The sequence below is a fragment of the Quercus robur genome, chromosome 11 (assembly GCF_932294415.1).
Source record: "Quercus robur chromosome 11, dhQueRobu3.1, whole genome shotgun sequence".
Lineage (NCBI taxonomy): Eukaryota > Viridiplantae > Streptophyta > Magnoliopsida > Fagales > Fagaceae > Quercus > Quercus robur.
Genome location: NC_065544.1, coordinates 21,985,591 through 22,009,107, shown reverse-complemented (window position 1 = coordinate 22,009,107; position 23,517 = coordinate 21,985,591). Strand labels below are relative to the sequence as shown.

Here is a 23,517-nt window from a genome sequence, read left to right as displayed (position 1 = left end):
ATTTCCTTCAGCTCGTAGTGGAATGGACCAGTTTGATTGATTTCTTGTGTTGTGTGGAAAGTTTGTCCCATTTATTCATTAACAGGACAGTTTGGCGAATTTGCAGAAACAGGCCAGGGGTAAAACAGAGGATTGCAAGATATTTGTCTTTCTTTGTCTTCTGAGGACAATTGAAGGGAAAAATCAGAATGAAGTTTTAACCTATGACAAGTTACTGCAGCTGAAAAAGAACCAAAACTCTTCTCAGCTATTTGGTAAAACTTTTTTCAGAAAATTTCGTTAATGGTGAATAGTGGAGAGTAAATTACTATTGTATTTAGGGGACAGTGCTAATTCGGCAATATAGGAATGAACACCCTTAATTTATTGTACCAAATCTTGAAGATTCGTGTAATCCATCCAAATCAGTTTTATTCAATATAGTGCCATTAAGTATTGTATGCAATTTAGTTGAAACTGATAGTAAGATCACAACCAAATAGAATTAGAACTTTTTCAATAAAGCAATATTTATATCATAGGTCAGCACAAAGAATAAAAAAAAATTGGAAAAAATGTCAATTTGCTTTGTTCCTCAATTAGACTCTAAAAAGAATGTTTCAACTCTGCCATGATCACAAATCCTTGAATAGCTTCCGGACCTGTTCAAGTGTAACAAAGAGCACCACGGTGAATGGTCCTTGCCTTGAGATAGTAGGGATAAAACCCTTATATAAAGCCATAACCCTCTCTGTCCTCACAGTCTTCATGGCACAATCCAATGCACCAGAGTAAGGTGCCACTCCTCCTGCCTCCAACTTCATATTCATCACTCTCGTCTTGATCACATCGATTGGATTCGAAGCCACCGAGGCCACAAACCCGGCGGCAAAGCTCGCCGTCACGTGGGTCCCGATCCCATCACTCATCACACCCTTTTCGAATATCATCTCCTTCACCTGATCATAAGTTGCAAGCTGAGAAGCCGTCACAATCATCGCACGGTTTACCGTTAGCGCCGAACCGCGCCATAGGCTAGCAATCCCTTCTTGCTTTGACATCAGAGCCAAGTTTGTTGGCCGATCGTAAGTGTTTGTAAGTTACTGTAATTATTTTGAAAGTAAATCAAGTTGGCCGGTTCAACCGCCATAGTTATCCATTATTTTGTGGTTATACATTACTTTGAAGTATGTTATCTCTAACAAACATTATTTTGTTTTACATCTATTTTCTGATTGCACTTCCACTCCCATATGTTGCATTCTTCATCTACTATTTCATCTTAGTTAGTGTTTGCTGTTCTTTCTTTTGGTGGTAGGCTGAGCCTCCCGTTCATTCAAACTGTTTATTATCTTGTGATTATCTGTTTAAGCTAATCCTTTGCTTCCCAGTTATCTTTTCCTTCTTGTCTTTGTTTCTTTCCCCAAAGTTTGTTGCAGATGTGTACTAAGCTAAGTTCTGTGAGGAGATGTTACCCAGTAAGACTAAGAGTAAGTCCGGTTTTGTGTCCGTCTGTTACCCAGTAAGTCTAGAGTACCGAGGTTGAGTGTGAACCGAGACCAAACGATATTCCCCTGTTAGCCGTTAGCCAGGAGGGCGTTAGGCGTTGTTGAGGGAAAAATGTGCGGAAAGGTTTGTATACACCAATAATAGGGAAAAGCTTCGGTCAGTAGTAGCAGACACCACAGAAGGCGTCCCAGTGGCTGTAAGTAGGTAACTATTCACAGAAGGCGTCCATACACTCCCTGTTTCAGATCTAAGGTTAGATCCAGAAATTGGAAGATAAAGGTAGTCTAGGTTGTAATTGATTTCTTAGGCTTTTAATCCAAAATGATAAATAGGATGTTTAGAAGGAGTGACTCTTCCACCAGCATTAGATCTAGCAGTACATCACTCCCTGAGATTCCACAAGAAGATGGAACAATCAACTCGGAGTCGTACCAGCTTTCAGATCTAGATCAGAAGTTAGGAGATTGGAACATACCCAAAGTTCCCACAACCCAGGTCTATAAGTCATCATCATGGTCCTTGAAAAAGTCTTTCAGAGCAGACTACCATGTTAGGACTATAGAACAAGTTTACAGCATCAACAAGGAGTATGAAACATGCTACTTGTTATCCCCTGCAGCCGTGAAAGCTTACAGGGAAAAAGATCATAAATTCCTCCACATAGGACTTGTCCAAGTTGGAGTAAAACCATTGATCAGAGAAGGGTTGAACAACTTAATCCTTATGGCCCTTAGAGACACCCGTCTTATCAGATTTAATGACAGTCTCCTAGGTACCATTGAATCCAGTTTGAGTAACGGTCCAGTTCACTTCGACTGTTTCCCAAACCTCACTGTAGCACTTGACGACCCTCACATCTTGAAGGTCCTCACCCTCAACATCAAAACCCATGGAACCCTTGTGTTACATGGCACCAGATAGCTTGCTCTTATATACAGAGTGTATTATAAGTGCATGAGGACAAACATGTCCATCCAGGCAGTAGATAAGAGAAAGGCAGGTGAAACCACTCTTATCCAAACTTCAGATGTTAGATCCACAGTTCAAGTACCCAGAACCCTGAAATGGTCTGAGATCACATTCCCAACACATTGGACTATAGAGAATGAAAATTATCCTCTACAGATCCATAACCCTGTTAGGAACCCAGATCTAGATGTTGTCCAGCAGTTAGCCGATGGAACGGTTAGACTTAGCTTTGACCAATCTAGGTTTAGGTCACCCTTAAAGTATGATGAATCCAGGCCCAGATCTCCCATAGATCTGTACCAAGAACCAAGGTCTAGATCCGTAGATCTACGCCAACCCCTTAGGCAGCCAACTATCCTCCTTAAAGATAGACCTGCATCCCAGTGTAGTTCGTCTAGAACACGAGCTCCCTTTCCCACATCTAGAAGAAACTTAGGTCCACAGTTTCAAGGTGTTAAAGACCACTCCCAGGTTAGTACCCCTTGTTACACAGCCAAACAAGACTCAGTTGCTGATCAAGAAGAAGATAGCAACAGTTAGGACAGTCTTAAGCCTCTTTCACCATCAGGAATTGATATGAGAAATCCTATTCAGCAAGAACCTGAATATGACTATCAACTCTTAATGTTGACAAAAGAGTTCACCCCTGATATGGACGCTCTTGAAAAAGATTTTAATTTTGAAAATAACAAAGTTAAGAGAGAAACCTATAGAGCCAACCATACCAAGGAACAAAAGATTGAAGTTTTGGAGAAATGGAAGTTATTCATGAAAGAGGTAAAAGCTGATTATCCTTTCTTTGAATACTTTGAGAAACATTTCAGATGGCATAAAAAGAACTATGCCAAAACCAAACTTCCAGCAAAAACCATTCCACCAACAAAGACTAGACATACAACACAGAAAGAAGAGAAACCGGTCTCTCCTTCACCAAAAGTAAATGTCTTAGAAGCCCACATATCTTCTAGCAGTTCTAATGAACCCTCCTCAGAAAATGAAAAGGAGAATGAACCCCTAGATGATCAGCTTGGTGATACACCCCCACTTCCTCCTAAGAAATGGATATCCAAATTTAGAGGAAACCCAACCTTTAAGGATTTCCATAGAAAGAAAACAGTTTCCAGAGAATATAGAAGGTAGAAGTTTTTAAACAATGGCTTCTATAAAGGAAACCCCAACCCCATTACCAACCTCAAACCTAAAGCAAAAGGAAAATGCTTTAAGTGCGGGAAGAAAGGGCATTTCAAGAAGGAATGTCCAAGCATCTCCCCTACCCATACTGTAATCTCTGAGGATATCTCCAAAGCCTTAGAACTTGACCATCCAGGAAATGAGTCTCCCAATAGTTCTATCGACCAAGAAATCTGTCAGATTTACCAAGATTCATCCTCTCCTAGAGTTTCAACCAACACCTCTAGTAGCCCAGATGAAACCATACCATGCACAGATAGTTGTTGCAGGAACAACACTATCAAAATGCTTTCTAAACAAGAAGAACTACTCCTAGATCTCACAGAACAGATCAAGGATCCAGAAGAGAAATCTCAAAGACTTAGTGAGTTCCACAAAACCCTAGTCAAGGAAACCAGTACATCCAAACCTAGGTTCCAGGAACCCAAAGTTGATTTGGAAAAAATCTACAATAGGTTTACCAAATCTAAGAAAGAGATAACCATCCAAGATCTTCAGAAAGAGATTAAGGATACCAAGTCTGAGGTTAGAACCCTTAGGCAAGAATTGATTATCCTTAGGGTTGATCAGGGTCTCATGGACCTAAGAGTCAAAAATCTAGAGTATACTTCTCATCAAGGCAATGAGGACAAAATCTCATTACAGAACCCTTCTGATGATGAAGCAGATGAAACAATTAACCCTACTGCAGATATGGAGCCAGAACCATCCAATGGATCGTTCTTACAAACCATCAGTAGAATTAACTTCCAGAAATGGCATTCCAAAGTCAGGATTGTCATAAGCAAAGATTTTGAATTTGAGGTAATAGCCTTAATTGACTCAGGTGCTGATCTCAACTGCATTCAAGAAGGAATCATTCCCTCAAAATACTTTCGAAAAACCAAAGAACGGTTAACTTCCGCAAGTGGTGGAAAAATGCAGATTGAATTTAAAATCCCAAAAGCACATGTTTGCCAAGACAATGCATGTTTTAAAACCACTTTTGTTCTTGTCAAAAATATGACAGATAGGGTCATCTTAGGAAACCCATTCATGTGTCTGTTGTATCCTTTCACCACGGATAGTGAAGGAATCACTACCCATCCTTTTGGCCAACCAGTCAAGTTTAAGTTTCTTAGGAGCCCAGAACCTAAAGACATCAATAGTCTCCAAGAGGTTTCTATCTCCAAGACCCTTAACTTTATCAAAGCCAAAACCCAACACCTTAAGTACCTTGGTAATGAACTAAGTTACGCCAGGTTTGATGAGCAATTAGCTTGCAAAAGTTACCAATCAGACATCAGAAAGTTTGAAGAAAAACTTAAGCAAGAAGTCTGCTCTGATCTTCCCACAGCCTTTTGGCATAGGAAAAGGCACGAAGTTGCTCTACCTTATGTCAAAGATTTCCATGAAAAGAACATCCCTACCAAAGCTAGACCTATCCAAATGAGCCAAGAACTCATGGATACTTGCAAGGCAGAAATAGAGGATCTTCTTAAAAAGGGAATCATCAGAAACTCTAGGTCACCATGGTCTTGTCCAGCTTTTTATGTCCAGAAAAATGCTGAGATAAAGAGAGGTGTCCCTAGACTTGTCATCAATTATAAGCCCCTTAACAAAGTCTTAGAATGGATAAGGTATCCTATCCCCAACAAAAGAGACTTAGTTAATAGGCTTAGTAAAGCAGTGGTCTTCAGTAAGTTTGACATGAAGAGTGGTTTTTGGCAGATACAAATCAGAGAGTCTGATAGGTACAAAACAGCCTTCACCACACCCTTTGGCCATTATGAATGGAATGTAATGCCCTTTGGTCTTAAGAATGCACCTTCTGAATTCCAAAACATCATGAATGAGATTTTTAATCCATTCTCCAGTCATACCATAGTGTACATTGATGATGTACTCATTTTCTCAAAGTCCCTAGACAAACATTGGAAGAATCTTAGAACATTCTTCCAAACCATCAAAAGAAATGGTCTTGTTGTCTCGGCTCCAAAGATTAAGCTTTTCCAAACAAATGTGAGGTTCTTAGGTTTTGATATAAGACATGGAGTCATCAAACCCATAGATAGAGCCATTCAGTTTGCTGAAAAGTTTCCTGATGAAATCCTAGAAAAGACCCAACTCCAAAGGTTCTTAGGATCCCTCAACTACATTTCTGATTTCTATCAAAACCTTAGGCAACAATGCAAGCCTCTTTTTGATAGACTCCGAACCAACCCTCCTCCTTGGACACCCACTCATACGTTGGTTGTTCAACAAATCAAGAAATATGTCAAAACACTCCCTTGCCTTGGAATGCCCTCAGAAAATTCCTTGAAGGTAGTCCAGACAGATGCCTCTAACATTGGTTATGGCGGCATTCTCCTACAGCGTGCTAGTCTCACTTCCCTTGAACAGATTGTCTGTTTTCATTCAGGAATTTGGACTCCCACTCAGCTTAATTATAGTACTATTAAAAAAGAAATTTTATCTGTAGTACTATGCATTTCAAAATTTCAAAGTGATCTTTTGAATCAAAAATTTTTATTAAGAATTGATTGTAAATTTGCAAAACATGTTTTAGAAAAAGATGTTCAAAACATTGCATCAAAACAGATTTTTGCACGTTGGCAAGCCATTCTTTCAGTTTTTGATTTTGACATAGAATTCATATCCGGAACTCAGAACAGTATCCCTGACTTCCTAACCCGTGAATTTTTGCAGAATCCAGGACAAAATGTCCGGGAAGAAACCCGCACAACCCCAACCTCCCAAGTTGCCTAAAAAGCAAACCACTAGGTGTACCAGTCAGGCACAAAACCCTGGCCCCTTAGTACCCTTTTCCAGTTCACAAAAGACTTCACCTGTGCCACCATCCATTGTTGTCAATCGTTATTTGGTCTCTACAATCCCGAAACCAAATTACCAAAGGCCCCAAGGACAACACAGTTACAGCTCTGCCTTAGCCACATTACCTCCCAAAGCAACTTCTCCATATACAGTTGGAGAACCCTTTGGCCCGATTGTGCCTAAGCAACCTTCTTTTGCTCTCCCTCCTAGAACAGGAAGAGCCTTTTACATCAAGAAACCTTTTGTTCAGCATATCTCTTATATTGAGCCACACTTGGCCCACATAACAGATCCGCTAGCATTAGTAATGGAAGTATTGCCCCATGAATGGCATTTCCTTCCCAAAAGTCCCGAAAAGAACATCAAATTCTATAAAGGCATTCTCATCCAAGAAAAGTCTGCCAAAATAGAAGACATCAGAGACAGGAATAATCCCTCAATAGTCCTATACCATAAATTCATAATTCAGAGTTTTGTAAGCTGCAAAGATTGGGGACACCCCTCCACACTCAGAAAACTTACAGTACTCAAGGGATCAGAACCCCTGTACAATTATTATGATTATATGGATGCTTTTGAAAAGGTATTATTCTTCCAAAATGAGAACTATGACCACTCATGGTTCATTCAGTTTGACAGGAAATTCAAAGGACAGATACCTTCGTGGTTCCTCAAGTGGTGGGAAATGTTTGGATCAATTCCACAGAACTTCCCAGAACCCCTACAGGATGCACTAAGATATTTCAGTTCTAGATTCCAGACAAACAAGCATTCTTCTCAGTTTCCAGCTATCTTGCATATGACAGTACAATACAAGATCCACTGGATTAGTATGTGGAATTATGCTATCAATCAGAATCTACTCGATAGGGAATTCTTTGTAAAATGGTGGGATAAATTCAGGCCTACTGATGCTATCTCCAAATTATATAATGACTTTCCTCTTCCAGTACAGAAACCTATAGCTCATTGCACAAGATCACAGTCAAGTCTAGACTCCGTCCAAATCTCCGGAAAATATAGTAAAGAACTCAAGGATCTTGCCCAACGGCTACTTCTCCAATCAGAACAACTAGAGTCAGCAGAAAAGAACTCTCCTGCCTCTTCTGAAGCCTCGTGCAGTCGTGCTCCAATTGACCCATTCCAGGATTCTCAAGATCCTTACGATGGTTATAATTTGGACAACGATTAAGGCATTTCCAGAATAGCTCCAGGAAGCTCCAGAACAGCTCTAGGGGCCCCAAGTTAGCTCAAGAATTATCTTTGCAAATCCGATTACTATTCCAGAAACAGTACCCGCACTAGCAGAGTTGTCAACAGCATAGCATTCACTGCACAGTCCAGAACACTATGCAGAGTTACTATTTGGAAAAGCAAGGGGACAAAACACTATTCATAAACAGTGACCAGTTACTGTTCACTCCACAGTGCCCTGACAGAATCATTGAAGTTACTATTGCTTTCGGCTGAAAAGATATTCACCTGAAAGTAAAAGCATTTTACCTTCCGTGATTCCCGCAGTCTCCTGATCTGATCCAAGGCTCCCTCCAGCTATAAAAGGAACCCTTGGCCTCAGTCTTCAGCAGGCTTAGTCTCATACTACCTCAGAGCTTCAGTCTTACTTTGTAATCTGAAATACATTGTAAACCTAAATGGCTCTCTCTTCTTCTTCACCCTTAGTTTACACTTGTACTAGAACTACATTTGTAACCTATTTATGCTTCCGCCCCCAGTGCCCTCTGAACGGCACCCTTTGTTTGTAGCTTACCCCCATTTATATATATATATATATATATAGACACACATTGGTGTGGCTCCAAATAATAATCATTGGGTCACAGAAAAGTTGGTCCAACTCCAACCCTATCTACAACCAATTAGCAAAAAGAATGGGAAAAAAGGGAGAAAAAAAAAAGAAAAAAGAAAAAAGAAAACCTTATCTCTACAGCCACGAAATTCTATAAATTTTTCTAATTGGAAGCAATCAAATCCAATTAAAATCAGTAAGATATGTTTCTGTAATTCTGTCCAATCAAAAGCAAATTTTGCTAGACATTTCGTAGACCTGATTATGATACGTGTTTAACGTGTCTTGGAGAAAAGCAGGGTGCTTCGCATGAGGTGTATTGATTGACCCAACCACCACCGTATATATATGGAATAATTTTTAGTAAAATAAGTTAGTAATATTATACACTACTGATAATTTCTTTAAAACTTTCTTGCTTCTTTCTTTGTGTGTATATTAAAATATTTAGTATTCTAAAAAAAACCAAGGAGTTTATTAATTCAAAGTGTGATCCATTTTTTTTTTCTTTTTTGACGTCAAAGATAGAAGGTGTAATCCATTATTGATTCATGAGAAATGAACATTATTTTGAGAGTAATATGGAGAAATGTTACATCACATTAATTTTATAATAAATATTAGATGGTAAGTTGTTATTGATGGGTCTAAAAATGATGTTAGTGATGGACCAAAATTAAAACTAATAACAACTTACTACATAAATGTGAAAATATTATAAATGTGCACAACATTTCTCCTTATATATTTGCATGATTGGTTCTTTTTCTTTTTCTTTTTCCTCTAAATAAAGATTTATTAAACTAATAGTAGACAATAACAAGAGGGAGTGGTTCCTTATCCATCTCAATAGATGTCAAATTGAACATGAACATAAAATAGGCAAGTTAAAGATGGGGGATATAAGATTGAACTTAAAATTGTAACGAGTTAAGCCGAATATTAAAAGTTTAGACTTGTTTATTTAATTTCATTTACATATAAAAAGTAATATTTCGTATAATTAAATTGAGATCATGTTCAAGAACTTGTGATACATAAAATTGGATATCAATGGTTTTGACTTTTAGATGAATATTGAAAATCAAACAAAGCCAACAGTAAATCACTATTGGGGTATGCTTCAACTCCGCACTCAAGCCACCAACTATTGGACCCATAATTCGATGGAAGTAGTGGGGTGTCATGGTCATCTCTAGTCCTACCAAGTAAGAAGTGTGGGTCCAGGGAAGGAGTTATTGTTGGGCTTGGGGGCAATGGCCCCCCAAATTTTTTTTTAAAAATAATTATGTATATATTAATTTTATCAATTTGATTCAATAAATTCATACTTGGCCCATCTTAACAATATTATTAGCACTCTAAATGGCCATAAAAAATTTTATGGATCTAATTTAGAAGAAAATTTAGTAGGCTCAAAAAATTTAGCACAACAACAAAAATCACAAATAACAAAACTAAAGAAAATTTAACCCAATCAACAAAATTTTACCAAAAAACATATAGCCTGGCCTTTCAAAAATTTCAAACAAAACTAATTTGTCATTCCATCAAAGACAAAGACAAAAATAAATAAATAAATAAATAAAACCCACAAACAAAGAAACAAAACCCTAAGCCTAACCTAGAGACATAGAGGCTAAATGGCTAAACTAAAGCAGTGAAGGAAGAGGTAGTAGTAACAGCACGACAGTAGTAAAATAAATAAATAAAAGTCTCTTGTTATTGTTTGAAGCAGGAGTTATATAATGTAACTCTTTCAGTGTTAGTCTCTTTTAAATTCTATGTGATGAATTTTGTAGACTTTGTGATTGATTACTATTTACATATCACCTCACATGTATCTCAAGTTTTGCTAGTTACACACACTACACAAGTTACTATTTGCTAAACATTGTATATGTTATTGTGTGTGTTTATGGTCTGACCAACCAAGTTTTGCAAATACTTTGAATTTTGTGCAAAATTGATTTGATGCTTGAAAATTTATGGAGAATGCAAGAAATTTTAATTTTGGGAAATTTGGGCTTAAATTCTTGTTTTTGAAAATCATATCATCACATACTCATGCATTTTGTTCCTCAATTTCAATGCTTTGAGTTGTTCATAAATTTCTTTTCAAAAACTGTGTTTTTCCTCAAATTTAGTGAGCTTCTGCCAGTTTCGATTGATCCATTCTATTTTTTTATCAATCGAAATTTTTTTAAAATTTTTTAAAGAGCCTCTGTCTGTTTCAATCGATCGAAACTGATTTTCGATCAATCGAAACTCGTGAATCAGGTTTTTAAAAATATCAGTTTTGACTTGTTCCTCTCACTTTTTCAAAACTTTCTCTCTCTCTCCGACTTGGCAAGGCTCCACTAAGATTTTTTGTCGTTTTCCTCCATTTTTCTTGCAAGGATTCTCTCTCCCTAAGCAGGTATGTCCATATTACCCTCTCGTTTTCATTTATTTTCTGTTTTACATGCATTTTTCCATTCATTGAAGGGTTATTTTCGGACTTAGCATATTTTGGGGTTTTTGATGATACAAACCATATTTTTGTGAAATTGAACATTGGGATTTTATTCTAGGATGTTATAATCATGATCCTTGTGGTTTAATTTGATCAATTTTGTGGTTTTTGAGGAATTGAAAATTCTAGGGCTTGTAATTAACCCGAATTGGGGATTTTGTTCAAATTTGGTTAAATTGAGGAAATTGGCTTGTTGATTTGATGTAATTGGTCATTATTTTCTGAAATCTATCTTGTATGATGATCAATTAGTCAATGTCTTTCAAATTGATCAAGTGGTTTTTCAAAATTTTGGGGTTTTTGTTAGAAACTCTATGCTCAAGCCAAATTTTGTGAATTTGAAATTAATTTGAACTTAATTGCACTGCATTAGGACATGCATCATGCCATTTAATTTGTTCATGCATCATATAGATTTTGTTCTATATTTTTTTTGTGCTAACTTGTAGTCTGCCCTTGGTGTTTTTTTGTTTTGTTCCTTTGCTTTGTGTCTTGGTCCTTATCCTAGCACCATGCCTAGGAAAACTAGAGCCCATAGGCCCCCCTCCACTTCCTCTGAATCTCCCTCTAGGAGTGAGGTGTTTAGGAATGATAAAAGCAGAGAGGCCTTTGAGACTCTAAACTGTAAGAGTAAGATTTGGGCTGAGCGTGCTGTGATTTTAGATGAGATTGATCTGGTCATTAGGGCTAACTTTGAGTCTAGAGGTTGGTTTTCTCTCTTAGAGATAGATCATCCACCCCTGACCGCCCTGATTAGAGAGTTCTTCTCGAATCTCTCTTGCCACGTCTATGATTCCAACACCCTTGTTAGGAGTTGGATACGAGGTGTTGAGTTCACCATTACCCCTCGGGTAGTGGTTGAAACTCTTGGGGTTCCGGTTGTTCGAGAGCCTGACTATCCCTATAATGAGTCTCCTCCCTTAGATGTTGTCATGTCATACATCACTGGGTCTTTTATCTAGTGGGGTTCTAATCCTTGGATCACGTCCGCTGAGCTTACCGAGACTGCCTATCTTTTCTTTAGGATAGCGTATCATTCTTTGTGGCCTATTTCTCATCTCCACACCATCCCTCTAGAGCGATATGTGTTTTTGTATGCATTTGTTTCTAGTGCGTCTATTAGTTTCCCTTATTTGTTCCTTCGTTTTTTGAATGAAGTTCATAGGAGTTCTACCGTAGGGCATGCGCTTATCCATCCTATTTTCATTCATAGGATTTTGCTGTTTCTAGGTCTAGATGGTTTTCCTTCTGGTGAGCCTGTTCATGTTGTTACTCCCATAGGTGCCACCTTTCTTAGGCAGAGGGCTGCTCATTAGAGAGTTGCTTCTTCGCGTCCTAGGGGTGTGTCATCTGGTACTATTCCCCTTCCTCCCTCTTCTACAAGTGCTGATGCTGCTAAGACGTCTGGTGCTGCTGCTGCTGATACTGATGTTCCTCCACCGACTACTTCGGATGATTCAGACATTCGACATACGTTGGATCATGTCTTGACCGTTCAAGCGGCTCATGGACAGATTTTGGTGGACGTGCTCGATGAGATCCGTGCTTTACGCGCAGAGTTGGCCTAGTTTAGACAATCTTCACCGCCACCTCCCTTTTGATGATGGATTTTGATTGCCCTTTGGCATTCCGTCACAAAAAGGGGGAGTACATATTTGAGCTTGTAGAGTTTTTGTCTTCAGGGGGAGAGTATTTTTTTTGGTTGGAGCTTGTGGAGTTTAGATTGTATCTAGGTGCTTCACATTGTATTTTATCTTTTTAGCTCTTGCTATAGTTTTGTTGGAATATTCATGTTAGGGGAGTTATTTTTATTGCTTTATATGTTTCTTGTTTTTCAACTATTTATTGATTTATATTTATGAGTTTTTCATTGATATATGTCTTTATTGTGTGTTGTTTGAAATCAAGAATTTATTTTGTTTACTTGTATTTTTCCACACATGCGATTATGCATTTTGTTTAGTGTTTCAGGAAATATACAGGTTGATTCAATTGAGTTGCTGTCTACACTTGCAACTGATGGATAGTAGTTATGATTGAGTTTGTTTTATGAGCATTTGTTTTGTAAAGAGCTTTTCTTTGTAAACTTTGAGCTTCTAGTTGTATTTTGTCACGGATTGCCAAAGGGGAAGTTTGTTAGGTTCTAAAGACTTAAGTTTTTATGTATTTAGAACTCTAATGTGTATTGTTGGCAAACCATGATCAAAATAATATGTTTAGAAGTGTTTAGTCTTGCTCAAAGTTGTATCTTTTATGTAAAGTTGGAATCAAGCTAATGAAGAGGTTATTATGCATTTCAACCTGGCTCGATCGATTGAAGCTTAGGCTTGATTGATCGAATCTCGGGCAGAATGCATTTTTCTGTAGATTTCCAACTCAGCCCTAGTTTGTTTAAAACGTTTAGGGTTTTCTAATTTGTCTTAAGTATAAAAGGCAAACCCTAGCCACGTTTTAGTGTTGCTCATATTACTGTTTGTGTAAATCTCTTGTGAGATCTAGAAGAGCTTTCCTTTACACAAACTTAGGGTTTTCAAGGAGGAGATTTTATCTACACCTTGATGATCAACTCAGTTGCTACCATTGAAGCTTAAAGAAACACAAGCAGGTGTGCTTGTATCTGGTGGTGAATCCAAGAAAGAAGGAGTCCGTGGATTCGGAGCTTGCACGTAGTCATGTCAGTAAGTTCTACTGGTAGGTAGCAATAAGAAGTTGAGCGTGGGGGCTTGTAAGTCTTATTGTATGAATTTCGATTCTTTCAAGATAGTAGATTCAAGTTTACCTTGAAGATAGTTAGGTCAAATCCTCTCCAGGTTTTTACCGGTTTGGTTTCCTGAGTGATTATATCTTTATGTTATTTATCTTTCCGCTGCTTTGCATGATATGATTGTTTTGATTGTGATAACCTAGTTTTATTAAATTGGACTAAGTAACAACTTGGCTAATTACCTAGGTTAATCCAATTGTGTTTTTAAGGGGTCTAAAAACCATCAGTGTAGTTAGAAGGTACAGAACCTCCCAGATCTCACAAAGAGTAACACACAAGTCTTCTTTAGCTCTCTCAAAACATGGCTAGGGTTTCCCTTTTATATGTGGAGAAGTTTAAGTGAAACCCTAAACGTTTTCGCGGGCTTGGGCCTGTTTAAAAAATCTACAGAAAAATTGAGCCTTTTTGATCGGTCGAGCCTAATTCCTAATGAATCGAGAAAGGCAGAACCTCACTTTTCTTTTTTGTAAACATCTGGACTTCAAAAACTTGAAACACCCTTATTTAAGCATTGTCTAAACACCTAGACTAGACATATTTTGATCTCAATTTACCAACACAAAAAAATAATGATTCTAAATATTTAATTCTTAAATATTTAGAACCTAACACTCAATTACATGCACAGTGTTTAAAAAAGATTTGCTTGTGGTGTGTGCAACCAGCAAGTGCATGAGATACTCACATGGTGACATGTAAACAGAGAATAAACACACTCTCTACATTACCCATCACATAAGTTTAAAAGTGACTATCACCTAAAGAGTTACATCATATAACTCTCATATCTCTTAGAAAACACACTTGCAACCATGCAATTTTTTTATATATTTATTTTGAAGCACATTTTTCTTTTTGTTTTGTTTTGTTTTTGATAAGCCAAAAACGTATTGACCCCTTGTAATGAATTAATTGATTAATTAGCCAAGTTTATTAATTAATCAGATTAACATGCAAAAAACGTGGCAACAAAAACAAATCACCAATTGAACTAAGTATGTAGTGGAAATTAAATTGACACGGTGATTTCTTTACAAATGGGGAAAACTTACACTGCAAAAACCCCACCGGGTGATTTTAAAGTCACCACTCCCAAGAATCCACTATTATCAAAACAAGCGGTTACAAGTAAAGGAATCCCAGTACCTTATGCCAACCTACAGTTGAACTCTTACCCTAATACCCAATTGGACTTGTTCTGTAATGGCAATTTCTCCTTTCAATGCATAGCTCCTAGTATGTGACTAACCGATTGCGTGGATCTCAGTACACGACTTGATCACCAACTTGAGAAGGATGTTGGCTGCAAAGTTCTTCTATTCATCACATGATGAAGATCATGAAGTTGCTTGGTCACAAAACCCTATGGTGTACAAAACACAGTAGCTTCTTCAAGAACTAGGGCAAACTAGATTTCTTGTCACACCTTTCTTCACACTTGTGGAATTTGCTCTTGTGCAACTTGTGTAACCTTTTACGGCCCTTAAAATAATCCTTATATATGTTTATGATTGTGAAAAAAGAAAACCCAAACATGCATTCACAAATTGGATGAAAATTAGCTTGAAAAACTGAACTTCATAAACCTCGATAAATAGACTTCGAAAGAATTGAACAAGGAGCCGTATGAGGTGAAAATCTCATGTACGGTTCTGTAGAGTGGCAGTAAGGGTGACTTATCTGTCAACTTTTCCACTATCACCCCCAAAAAACCAAACTCTGCCATCTATCGAGCTAGTTGTCGAGCCACGGGCTTCAGCAGCTTTTAAATCTTGATAGATGCTAGCTGTTGAGCTTTAAAATCCTGCACTTTCACACTTGATTCTTGGACAGACTTGCATGGCTTTAACACTGGAACTTGAAACCTTATTTCTTGAAGCATTAAACACATCCTAGATCTACCCACTTACAAGTAAAGTGCGTTTGTCAAAGGATTAGCCAATTACATAAAATGTTGACACATGTTCCTAACATTGAATCACATATGTCCTAACAGTTTTTATTTTGCTTATTTTAACTAATGTACAATAACACCTTTAGAATTTTGCTGTGCAAGAGCTACACCTTACCAAGCACGACTTTTATGATTTGCACACAGGTGTTTATGATTAGCGAGTAACAGTGGTGAGATGGTTATTTATGTCTTTCTCCTAGGATTTTTTAGTTCTTACAATCAAAAGAATGTGACTTCAAAATCAAGAGCATGTGATTAAAATCTATAAACAACTCACACAATATAAGCACTACATAGCATAACATAGCAAAGTGCAGAGAAATAAATCTTATCAAAGCTAAACAAGGTATATAGTCATGAAATGTAAATTTCATAGGCTAATCTCAATTACACACTTGAAGATGTGTAATAAATACATTTAAAAAAAAAACTGAAAAACATAAATCAAAACAAACCTAGAATGCAATGTATGAATGTTATGCAAATACAATCCTAAAGAAAACCAATTTTGGTCACAAAAGATAGAAAGAATTAACACAAGGACCATGATAGACAGACTTACTAAGATTGAGTCTTTTGCATCCAAACTCTTTTAGATGCAAATTTGGAGTTGGGATTTGTCTTAATTTTAGCTCCAGCATTGGTATAAAGGTTAAGAACCTTTACCAACTCATGAATAAGTGCAACAGGATCTTGTGCTTTTGGCACATGAACTTTCTGTTTGGGAGATTGTTTTAAAGCTTGCAGCTTAAAGTAATTTGGTCTAGTATGCCTAACTCTACCACAAAACTGACAAAACCACTGAGGTTTGTGGTTTTTCTTGCTTCCAGATTGATTTGACTTTTTAGATTCAGACTCACTTAGATCTACTCTAGTTCTTCTAGAAGCAGGAGATACTACTTTTTGAACCTTAACATCAGAAAGAGTTTGACAAACAACAGAAGATGATGTAGCATGTACAAACTTAGGAGGATTCACTATGGTTATAGATCCATTCTCAACAAACCCTAGACCAATCTTATTAGAAACAGAATTTTGAACATGCAACATTTTATCTAGTTTAGAGGTAGAAGTTCTATCTATTTGATCTCTAGCAATTGATAATTCTAATTCTAAATTTTTAACTTTTTCAAGCAACGACATGTTCTCAATCTTAACAGAGTTCAAGAGTTCATTAGCATCAAACAACTTTAGCAGCAAATTCTTCTTTTCTTGTTCAAGAGTCTTTATCTTTTTCAGACCTATTTCAACACTCATAGCATCTTTAGCTGCTATCTTGCAAAGCTTGTTACAAGCTTCTTGCAAATATGCATTCTCAAAGAGTTCCCCATCAGAAGGGTTCTCATCAACAGTCTCAATTTCACTTACTATTGCAATAGTAGTGAAAGCCATGAAATTTCTTTCTTGATCACTTTCAAACTCATGATCAGAAACTTCATCATCACTCAAAGTGACAACCATAATCTTACCTTTTGACTTCAAGAAAGTTGGATACTTAGATTTCATATGACCATAACCTTGACAACCATAACATTGTTGTCTTAAAGAATTATTTGAAGATTGATCTACTCTATCTTTAGATTTTTCAGCATTATTGTTTTTAGTAGTGTTTCTATTTCTTGCCCTTCTATTATTATTTCTCAGAAAATTTCTAAAGTTTTCGGCAAGATAAGCAATCTCAATAGATGAGAGTTTATTATCAAATCCACAATCTTCAACATCATTAGCAATTTTTAAAGCCATAGATTTGGATTTATTAGTCTTTGGTAAGTCAGACTCATAGAACTGAAGAGATCCTACAAGTTCATCTATAGGGATAGAATCAACATACATCTTTACTTTCAGTTATGGCAGTCACTTTAGGTCTAAATTCCTCCGTCAAAGATCTAAAAATTTTCCTAACAATTTTATGTTGATCATAAACTTCACCCAAATTAAAAGCAAAATCAACAATATCATTTAATTTAGCATAGAATTCATCAAAAGACTCATTATCTGACATTCTAATACTTTCAAATCTAGATGTTAACTACTAAAGTTTATTGATCTTTATTACCTTAGTGCCTTCATGCATTGTTTGCAAAATGTTCCATACAATGTAAGCAATCTCCACATTTGAGATTCTCTTAAACTCTTCCATGGAAACAACATTGAATATCGCATTCATAGCCTTACCATTGAAGCTTGTTGCTTCCTTTTGGGTAGTAGTCCATTCACCAATAGCAGTGGTTGGTCTTTCCCAACCATTCTCAATAGAGAGCCACACTCTCTCATCAATGGATTTCAAGAAGGCTTTCATCCTAACCTTATAGTAAGCATAGTTATTTCCATTAAAGTGTGGCAGGATCACAAGAGACTGATCGTGTTCCATGACAGCAGGGGTCAAGGATCAACTCTAGGTAAAGATACTTAAAAACGAGAGCTAACCCCGCTCTGATACCAATTAAGAGTTTGTTTAGACCCCTTTAACAAATTGTTTAACCTAATTTATTAAACAAGTGATTACATAGATAAATTTTCAGATCTAGCTTAAACACAAATTTGTCAAATCATGCAAAAATGTGGAAAAGTAAATAACACACTGATATGATTACCCATGAAAACCAATGAAACTAACTGTTTCATAGTAAAAACTTGGGGAGCATTTGACCTAACTATCTTCAAGGTAAACCAAATCCACTATATGAGAATTGAAGTTTTTAAAAAAGATTTAACCCTAAATCTAATGCTACCTCATGTAGTAACTTATTAACATGACCATGTGCAAGCTCTTAATCCACAGACTCTTTCTCTTCTTAGATTTACAACAACACAAACACACCCTTACTTGTGACTTTGAGACTCCACTCAAAGGTTTCAGATCACTCTTTCTTGTTGATCTTGATGCATCAATTAGTTCTACCAATCCTTGATTGTAGTTTAAGTTTCAGTAGAATCTTGTGTAGTTAGAAGGTATAGAACCTCTCAGATCTCACAAAGAGTAACACATAAGTCTTCTTCAGCTCTCCTAAAACATGGCTAGGGTTTCCCTTTTATATGTGGAGAAGTTTAAGTGACCATAAACGTTTTTGTGGGCTTGGGCTTGTTTAAAAAATTTGTAGAAAAACTGAGCCTGCGATTTTCAATCGATCGAGCCTAATTCTCGATTGGTCGAGAAAGGCAGAACCTCACTTTTCTTTTCTACAAACAGCTGGACTTCAAAAACTTGAAACACCCTTATTTAAACATTGTCTAAACACCTAGACTAGACATGTTTTAATCTCGGTTTGCCAATACGAAACAATAATGACTCTAAATATTTAATTCTTAAATATTTAGAACCTAATACGTACCACAACCACCACATCCATGCACCATTGCCGCCACTAGCCACTAGCAGGATCCACTTGCAACCATAAACAACAGCAGAAAAAAAAAAAATCAAGACCATTAAAAACATCGCACTGTGACCCCAGAACCAAAACCACGACCATCGGACTGTCGGACCCACGACCCATGACCATTGGACCACAATCGCCAACCATTGGACCATCAGACCACGACCCATGACCATCAAACCATGACCCACGACCATCGGACCACGACCCGCAACCAAAAATCAAAACCATGATCATCGGACCCATGACCCATGACCATCAGACCACAACCCACGACGGACCACAATCACCAAACCACAATCGCTGAACCACCAAGAACAAACAAAGGCACAGGAGAGAGAAGAGAGAAGAGAGAAGTGAGAAAAAAGAGAGTTGGTGGGAATAAAAAAATATTTTTTTGTTTACAATCCAACTGCAGTGAGCTGTTATCAATAATAGCTCGCTGTAGCTGAATGATAAAATATTTACCATTTAGCATCTTTATTGTAGGTATGCTATTATGATTTGAGGTGTAAAAAATGCTAAAAAATAGCATTTAGCATTTTTAACACCCTTGATGAGAATGCTTTTAAGAACTTGATTACTTCTCTTTCCATCATCCTTTGAAAGTTTGACCTTGATGGTATAGCCAGCAAGCAGCAACACATGCCACCAGCCACCATGGTTCGTGAATTTTGGTACGAATTTGATTATGTGGAAGGTGGGTGTGGCCAAGATAGATCTAATAATTCATAATTTCATGTACACCGATATTATGTGAGTTTATATATATATATATATATATATATAAAATGAAAAAGTTTGTTCATCATTCTCTATTTCTCCACGTTTTTCACCTAAATGGTTTAAGAATAATGAAAACATCTTTGATGTCATATTGCAATAAGTATTAGGGTGACTATAAAATGTTGAAGTTTAGGGTATATGTTACAAATACCCCTATATTGTTTTGGGTTAATGGTTGTAATTAAAATTTTAGAAATTTGTTACTTCTAGGAATCTAGAAGCATTTAAAATTCGAAAGTGAGGAATATGGACGGAAAAAGACCAACAAATTTTCATTCCGTTAGCAAGCGAGGATGTAATATTATATAATTATAGTCCTCCATTTCTTAAATCTATACGTTACACAAATTATATATGTATGCAGTATAAATATCTGTACTGTCTCTCGGTTCCAAGTGTAGCTCATTTTGTAAATAAGCAGAGAGTATATCACTATATTTGTATTAATATACACAGCTTTCTTTCTCATTTCTAACTCTTATAACTGTTCTTTCTTTCTTCCTTTCTGCATTATAGATTTTGCTTTGCTTGTTTTCAGTTAGTGAGCCATTTCGCTTTTGCAAAGGGAGGTACCCAAAATCATAATAATATAAGTGTATATATGGTAAAGTAATGAAAAGCATTTTGTAGGCTGGTGGACTAATAATGCGTAGATATTATGTTTCTCACTTGGGTATTAATATTACATCCTAGTTTGAGTCCATGCTTTATCCAAATTAACGGACTGAAAGTAAACCAGCTCCTATTAGGCACTCCCTTTTTCAAATATATCAATTAACTTTGAACATATGTGCGAGATTTCCTTCAGCTCGTAGTGGAATGGACTAGTTTGATTGATTTCTTGTGTTGTGTGGAAAGTTTGTCCCATTTATTCATTAACAGGACAGTTTGGCGAATTTGCAGAAACAGGCCAGGGGTAAAACAGAGGATTGCAAGATATTTGTCTTTCTTTGTCTTTTGGGGACAATTGAAGGGAAAAATCAGAATGAAGTCTTAAGCTATGAAAAGTTAGTGCAGCTGAAAAAGAACCAAAACTCTTCTCAGCTATTTGGTAGAACTTTTTTCAGAAAATTTCGTTAATAGTGAGTAGTGGACAGTAAATTACTATTGTATTTAGGGGACACTGCTAATTCGGCAATATAGGAATGAACACCCTTAATTTATTGTACCAAATCTTGAAGATTCGAGTAATCCATCCAAATCAGTTTTATTCATATAGTGCCATTAAGTATTGTATGCAATTTAGTTGAAACTGATACTAAGATCACAACCAAACAGAATTAGAACTTTTTCAATAAAGCAATATTTATATTATAGGTCAGCACAAAGAATAAAAAAAATTGGAAAAAAAATGTCAATTTGCTTTGTTCCTCAATTAGACTCTAAAAAGAATGTTTCAACTCTGCCATGATCACAAATCCTTGAATAGCTTCCGGACCTGTTCAAGTGTAACAAAGAGCACCACGGTGAATGGCCCTTGCCTTGAGATAGTAGGGATAAAACCCTTATACAAAGCCATAACCCCCTCTGTCCTCACAGTCTTCATGGCACAATCCAATGCACCAGAGTAAGGTGCCACTCCTCCTGCCTCCAACTTCATATTCATCACTCTCGTCTTGATCACATCGATTGGATTCGAAGCCACCGAGGCCACAAACCCAGCGGCAAAGCTCGCCGTCACGTGGGTTCCGATCCCATCACTCATCACACCCTTCTCCAATATCATCTCCTTCACCTGATCATAAGTTGCGAGCTGAGAAGCCGTCACAATCATCGCACGGTTTACCGTTAGAGCCGAACCGCGCCACAGGCTAGCAATCCCTTCTTGCTTTGACATTTGACTAATTGCATCAACCACACTCTTGTAGTTCCGGCGCTGCTCAATAGGGAGACGTCCATCAGCTTGCATGCGGACCATTGCCACGTCAGCCGGGTTCCCGACCGCCGCGCCGACACTGCCGGCAATAAGGCCAGCTGCTATCTTTTTCATGATTGGTAATTTGGCAGTGTCTGAATCAGAATGATCAGACCATTTCTGTTTTAGGATTTCGTAAAGGCCCATACGGGTGGTGGAGTAGAGTGTTTGGCGGAGGATGGTGGCGGAGACACCGGAGAAAAGGGCGGTAGCGCCTTCGGATTTGACGATTTGGGTCCCGATGGAAATAAGTCCAACACGAGGTGGTGGTGCGATGTGGAGAGATATGTATCCATTAGGGGTGTTTAGAGCAGCAACTGTGGGACGATAGGCCTGTACTAGGGCAGGATTGGATTCGCCTTGAAGTTGCATTCGGACCTTGATGAGATCAAGAGGGTGAGTGGAAGCTCCAGCAATTATTGAAGCAATGCCTCCTTCAACGAAGCCTTTCAAATCCATTTGTAGTTTATGTTTTGTTTTTTGATTTCTGTTATAGCAAGATGTCTGAATGAGAGTAGAGATCAGAGCAGTGAGGAATGAGTGTTTGAAGTGGTGAGTTGAGAAAGACCAAAAGGGAAATCATATTTATAGCAAGTTAACAAGTTACGCGGTCTTCTCTGTGTTTCAGCGTTTCTTCGCCTTCGTTTGCGTGTTGTAGGACTCTGGCTAGTCTTGGCTGTTCGGTTTTGACTTGGACACAATTATTTTCAAATGAAGTAGCCTATGTTGTCTATACTGAAGTTATGTTGCCGAGCAATACACATGTGGGCACCAAATTGGAAAGACTGGTTCTGATTGACCAGTTAGAGTGAGTAGTCCACCCAAGACTAACTCTTTATGAGCCTGAAGCTTCGGCACTCTTCTCCCGTGTCAAAATCGAACTGAGGCCATGGCATGAAGCCACACATTAACTAAAGACTATTTCAGAAATTATAATATAATAATTACAATTATATATATATATATATATACACACACTGATGTGGCTCCAAATAATAATCATTGGGTCACAGAAAAGTTAGTCCAACTCCAACCCTATCTACAACCAATTAGCAAAAAGTAGGGGGAGAAAAAAGAGAAACAGAGAAAGAAAAAAAGAAAACCTTATCTCTACAGCCACGAAATTCTATAAATTTTTCTAATTGGAAGCAATGAAATCCAATTAAAATCCGCAAGATACGTTTCAGTAATTCTGTCCAATCGAAAGCAAATTTTGCTAGACATTTCGTAGACCTGATTATAATACGTGTTTAACGTGTCTTGGAGAAAAGCAGGGTGCTTCGCATGAGGTGTATTGATTGACCCCACCACCACCGTATATACATGGAGTAATTCTTAGTAAAATAAGTAAGTAATACTGATAGTTTCTTTAAGACATTCTTCCTTCTCTCTTTGTGTGTATATTAAAATATTTAATATTCTAAAAAAAAAACAAGAAAAACAATGAGTTTATTAATTCAAGGTGTGATCCATTATTTTTTTTGACATCAAAGATAGAAGGTGTGATCCATTATTGATTCATGTGAAATGAACATTATTTCGAGAGTAATATGGAAAAATGTTACATCACATTAATTTTACAATAAATATTAGATGGTAAGTTGTTATTGATGGGTCTAAAAATGATGTTAGTGATGGACCTAAATTAAAACTAATAACAACTTACTACATAAAATTTGTTGTGAAAATATTATAAATGTGCACAACATTTCTCCTTATATATTTGCATGATTGGTTCTTTTTCTTTTCTTTTTTTTCCTCTAAATAAAGATTTATTAAAATAATAGTAGACAATAACAAGAGGGAGTGGTTCCTTATCCATCTCAATAGATGTTAAATTGAACAAGAACATAAAACAGGCAAGTTAAAGATGGAGGGATATAAGATTGAACTTAAAATTGTAAATGAACCAAGCCAAATATTAAAAGTTTAGATTT

The 23,517-nt window shown here is 37.0% G+C and overlaps 1 protein-coding gene across 1 annotated transcript; it reads right to left on the bottom strand.

Moving 5' to 3' along the window:
• Positions 1 to 463: 463 nt before the first annotated feature.
• On the bottom strand, positions 464 to 22,153 carry LOC126704608 (mitochondrial uncoupling protein 5-like). The gene is made up of 2 exons (XM_050403640.1): positions 20,983 to 22,153; positions 464 to 521 (listed from the first exon to the last, which is right to left on the bottom strand). The coding sequence occupies exon 1, from the start codon at positions 22,037 to 22,039 to the stop codon at positions 21,077 to 21,079; it is 963 nt and encodes a 320-aa protein (XP_050259597.1). The 5' UTR covers positions 22,040 to 22,153; the 3' UTR covers positions 464 to 521; positions 20,983 to 21,076.
• Between the last annotated feature and the right edge of the window lie 1,364 nt (positions 22,154 to 23,517).